This window comes from Haliotis rubra, unplaced genomic scaffold (assembly GCF_003918875.1).
Source record: "Haliotis rubra isolate DU_JTF1 unplaced genomic scaffold, ASM391887v1 Scf1609, whole genome shotgun sequence".
NCBI classification, from domain to species: domain Eukaryota; kingdom Metazoa; phylum Mollusca; class Gastropoda; order Lepetellida; family Haliotidae; genus Haliotis; species Haliotis rubra.
This window is the reverse complement of record NW_025765569.1, coordinates 1-5369: the sequence shown is the minus strand read 5'-3', so window position 1 is coordinate 5369 and position 5369 is coordinate 1. Positions and strand designations below refer to the sequence as shown.

The window sequence follows — 5369 nt, the reverse complement described above, 5'->3', positions numbered from 1 at the left end:
GGCTGTTTGAGAAATAGACACTGCCACATGTAGTCCAAAATTTTGTTATGCCTTATAAAAACAGTAAATTTCACCGCTTTTCATCGGCACTGTGTTACGAATTTTTTTTAATTTGGCATCTTTACGGAAAGTGTGAGCGAAGAAAATACAGCCTGATATCTGAACGACATAAGTGTATATCAAATGGGTTTATGTATACATGAGTTTCAGCAGACGAGTACTTCCGTGTATACACGCGCATGCGCAACGAGCGTAGGGCAAAAGAACGCGGAAGTAGTAGTGACGTCTGCAACAACCGATATCTAACTGGAAGTTAAGCTGCGCAAACACTTCAAACTACCGATGAGTATCTACTACAAAAGTCTGTCCACCATAGACAAACTTCGCTACGAAGAAAAACTGAACTTTCTAGGCTTTTGTTTGGATGACGACCCATACGTAATTAATAAACGATGGAGTGATGATGTGACGCAATGGCCAGATCTACAATACGGCGACCTGTACGCTTACCTCATCGATACACCAGGGCCTTACACAAGGACCAGCCTGCGATCTTTCCGTTCTCTGGAGGCGTATATTTTATTCGAAAGTGGATGGGTTCAAACGACTTTTTATCAGGCACAATGCTGCAAAGACCAAGTGTATTTTGAAGGTATGTTCAGTGCTTGTGTCAATTGATAGTGTAAAATAACCTCTATTTTTTTCAGTGCAACTGCGCCACACAGCATGGCAATTCATCATTTTGTTCACCGCATCATTTAAGCTGTAATGTCGGTATTTCGTGTTAATTTGATTAAAATGTGAACTATTTTGTTATTGTAGTTACAGATACAAAACCCCAAATAAACCACCAAAAAAAACCCCAACTGAACAACCATTGTCCTTATGTTTGTTTTTAAACAAAGTCAATACCCCTGCCTGTAGAACAACGCATTTGCAGATGAATAAATGTCTGTATGTATTTAATCCAAATTATTTTCTTTTATAGGCTAAAGTTCATAGGTCACAGTCTGTAAATGAAAAAACCACATGAAGCCTGGGTTGGACTTGATGTGTGTGGCAAAGTTGACTGTGCACATTGCACATGCATGACAGGGTGAGTGAAAGTTTGATATTATTTATGGAGCCTTATTTATCTCTATTCGAGATGCATTTGTACAAAATTCACATTAATTTTGTGTGGAAAATGAATTAATCAATGACAGTTATGTTTTAACATTGTAAATGCAAGCAGTGGACAATGTTGTAATGGATATGGAATATCAGTTGTATTTTGCAATCACATTGAAGTCATTTAATTCGAAATTTAGTAAAATTTGTCATGATAATTGTACAGGTACAATTTATTTTCAGACTTGGAGAAGTATGTTCTCATGTTGCTGGTATTTTGTTCAAGATAGAGGCCTGTGTTCGTCTTGAGTTCAATAAAGTTGCTTGCACATCAATGCCCTGTAAATGGAATCAAAACTTTACTCAAAAGGTAATTAACAATATGTGAATTAGAACTGAATTATGTTTTGTCTTGTTTTGTTCAGCCTTATTTATTATTTCAACAAATTTGTCCAATATCATCCCAAATTGTTAATTTCAAATTAAATTTGTCTTATTACTAATATTTATTTCCATGTTATATTTATATTAATTAATAAACAGATGAAGTAAAATGCTTTTCTACAATTATTAATTAAAACAAGTCATGATGTGAGTAGAACGTAATCAAATTCCCATTGAATTCTTGAAGTCAACTTATTTTGTTTCAGGTTCAGCCAGCACTTGTTGATGACATTTGCTTCTCTAAAGCCAAGAAGGATCAGATACCTGCACCATTGCCTGCAATACCAGAAGTTACCTTTGCCGACACTTCAAACCTAAGATTAAAACTGAGAAACAGTGTTCCAAATGCTGTACTTTTTAGCATTACTCACCCTGTCATTACCGACTGGACTCAGATACAAAATGAAGTTCTGCCTTCACCATTAACTGTTCTCTATGATGAAAAAAATAAGTTTTTGTCTGAACAAAGTCTACAAATTTTGTGTGAGAATGTGTTTTCAGATCAGCTAAAGGTAACCGTTGACGAGGTTGCAGCACTAGAGAAGGCAACAGTTGGTCAGAGTAAATCGCCAACCTGGTTTGAGCACCGAGTGGGACGTTTAACAGCCTCCAACTTTGGTAGTATTTTTCATTGTAGATGTAAACCAGATCAGCTTTCCTTATTGGAAAAGATCATGCAATACGACCAGACTACAGACACTGAAAACAATTATTGCCGAACTGGGATGCCAGTTTCTTGTGAATGGGGTCTAAAGCATGAGAAAGATGCTCTTAAACACTACCAGTGCCTTATGATGTCATCTCATTTCAATCTTGCCTTAAGTAATTCAGGTTTAGTTGTGAACCAAGATTTTCCTCACTTAGGTGCAACTCCTGATTCTTATTTGTCATGTGATTGCTGTGGGCGAGGACTAGTAGAGGTGAAATGTCTCTATAAATATAAAGATGAACATCCATGCAAGTTGGCAGACCAACAGTTCTTCCTGAATCCCCACACTATGTCAAACCCACTCTGTAGCAATGCACTTAAGCTTTCTCACAATCATTACTATCAAATTCAAGGACAGTTACATGTATGTAATCTTGAATTTTGTGACTTTGTGGTGTGGTCATCTAAAGGTCTTCATGTAGAACGAATATTTAAGAATAAGACAATATGGGATACTTTGAAAGTCAAACTGGACTTTTACTTCTTGCATGTAGTTCTACCAGAACTTCTCACAAGAAAGAATGACCCCAAAATGGAACACGCTTGTCCAACCCCAAGAAAAAAACGGCCACGTAAAGTATGAACAAAAACACTATAAAACGTGGGTAGTTGACAACTGTATTTACATGAACATCTGGCCAAGGGAGGTAATATTGCAATTTTCTTGTCAAATTCTATAATGCAGTTATTTTACAATTTTGACCAATGTTGAAGTCAAAATATGTTTGTATTTCAGGCCTTATACAATCATATACAGATTGAATACACAGACGATTTTAACAGAGTATCATGCTTAGACATTGCATTGTAAATGTATCGTGATAGTTTTAAGTTGATACAGTTATCATTAGAAGACAGGAATTGTTTAAACGCTACAGTAGGTGACTTGGATATGTACCAAACTACCATTCAGGAATATATTGTTTACGCAAATGTAATTAAGATGGACAGACAAATAAACATTGAAATATCTACTTTACACAATGGGCTAATTCTAATACATGTCGATCGACATACATCTTCCTTCATTTACCTAAAGGAATCATATTGTGGGCTTTTATCTCACACTGAGTGCCAATCTTGATTAAACATATTGATAGGAGTTTTCTCAGAATTGATACAAAGAGATTCACATTGCCAGATGAGTGGTTTACCCACATGAAACCATAACCATGAGAAAATATGTTTCTTACAAGAGATGCCCATGTTACTTTAGCCAAATCATCTAGATGAACAAGCATATTGTAAGCATTTGGGTAGTCTATTTTCATGCATATATACACTTTTTAGTCAGTATTTTATGCATCTAATATAGGAATTGACATACAAGGGATATCTGCCACAGCCTGCATATACCATATATGTTGGTGTTGACTCCCACACCAAGAAACTTTTTACACACCACTAGATGTACTCTTTTGATAATTTCAAAATGCTGGAATCCTCACATCTTGGATACGTAGAGTAAGATAGGCTCTATTTGTGAACAAATAGCTTCAAAATATTTTGAGCGTCAACACGCCAAAGTTATGCATCATACACTATAAACTAATTACTGCTTTCCTGGTTCTCAAGGCTAGTTCAGCAACCAATTTTTTCAAATTAATGGTTGTATGAAACATAAAACCAAATTATGTGTGCAGATTTCTTACAGTTACAGGTTGATTTACAAAACACCATCTATATCTTTCTGCAACTGGCCCACCATTTTCTGAAAATTATTATATGTGTTACACATACACATACACATGAGTTCAATGTCTTTGTATAACATTCTAACATATACAATTGTGTCGGAAGCCCAACAACTGATTCTGGTCAAATAATAACATCGTCAGATAAAAGTATTAACATTCTATTAGATATTTCTTTGCACTTATCTACTGAAGATATTAATAAATACAATTTATATGATGGACAATGACTTTGTTGAATTGTACAACTTTAAAATGGAGTGTAAGCTGTAGCTAATGGACAATGGATATATTCCAAGTCAATCAATGCACTACATCAAATTATTCCAGGATTGGAGGACACAAGTTCACCAAGGCAGCACACACTTGTACCATCTTGCCAACGGTACACTTCTCAGAGGTCTTCCCTCTTTTGACAAGAGTGATAGGCAGGGGACCCTTTATGACAGCCCAGTCTTTGAGGCGGTTGATAACGCGCTCCACATGAATCCTCACATTGGAGTACACCCTAGATGTTTCAACTTCTTGTCTTGAGAGTTGGTTCTTGCCTTTGGTGTATGCAGGCACTGTTAACTTTGCACCCCTGGTTGCCAATTCAGTGTCGATGAAAAAGCCTCTGTCAGCCAAAACTACATCACCTGCAAATACATTGGATAATCGATTAATGTAAACATGATAATATAAAATTATTGGTTGGCATGCTATGCAACTATTTTCAAGTTCAGAGGAATTATAAAAAAAATCACTGCATGAACTGTAATGAAGTATTTTATACTTCAAGCAGTGATTTGCAGTTGGAACCTTTGCTGTCTGCTTGTGATTCTTACTTGACCTCACACAAATGTTCTGATCACAGAAAGCTAACTAAGCAGCTGTCATATTGGGCAAATATGTTGTCCACTGAGCTATCCTTATCCATGTTATCTATTCATGGAGTCAAGAAGTTAAATGTGAACTAGCTGTGACTGTTGTTACTGTAATTGAGTATTGTACGAAACACTAGTAACTTAAAATATAAATAATATGATGGTTATTCATATTACCTGGAACAAACTTCTCAATGATGCCACTCTGGAAAGTAATGACCTTGTCACTGGCTCGTCCACCCCACATAGGGGATAGGAAGATGATGGCTCCAGAGGGGCTGATCCCAATCAGAAACTTTACTGTGTTGTGTTGCTTGTACCGGGAGTATGTCTGTAACCTTGCTTTGTTGTTACTTGGCCTTTCAATGAAGATTTCAGTACAGTCAATAATACACTTGACTCGTCGAAATGTCTTGTTGCGAAATGCTGTCGGCAACTGCATGTCCATTGATTCTGGCCATTTGACAAGTCCTCCCAGTTGAATGTACAAGACGTCCAACCAAGCATGAAAGATTTTGGTGGCTGATGATTTTGCTATTCCAAATC

At 36.5% G+C, this 5369-nt stretch overlaps 2 protein-coding genes across 3 annotated transcripts; one reads left to right on the top strand and one right to left on the bottom strand.

The window, feature by feature from the left end:
• Positions 1-1047: 1047 nt before the first annotated feature.
• LOC124271511 lies at positions 1048-4177 on the top strand. 2 transcript variants are annotated; one of them, XM_046706660.1, is made up of 2 exons: positions 1048-1480; positions 1767-4177. In XM_046706660.1, exons 1-2 carry the CDS (start codon positions 1322-1324, stop codon positions 2844-2846), a joined length of 1239 nt encoding a protein of 412 aa, XP_046562616.1. In that variant the 5' UTR covers positions 1048-1321; the 3' UTR covers positions 2847-4177. The 2 variants fall into 2 exon arrangements, with proteins under 2 accessions (XP_046562616.1, XP_046562615.1); XM_046706659.1 differs by having other exon boundaries at positions 1049-1480; positions 1761-4177.
• LOC124271512 lies at positions 2868-5345 on the bottom strand. The gene is made up of 2 exons (XM_046706661.1): positions 5001-5345; positions 2868-4595 (listed from the first exon to the last, which is right to left on the bottom strand). The coding sequence occupies exons 1-2, from the start codon at positions 5269-5271 to the stop codon at positions 4279-4281; spliced, it is 588 nt and encodes a 195-aa protein (XP_046562617.1). The 5' UTR covers positions 5272-5345; the 3' UTR covers positions 2868-4278.
• Positions 5346-5369: the final 24 nt, after the last annotated feature.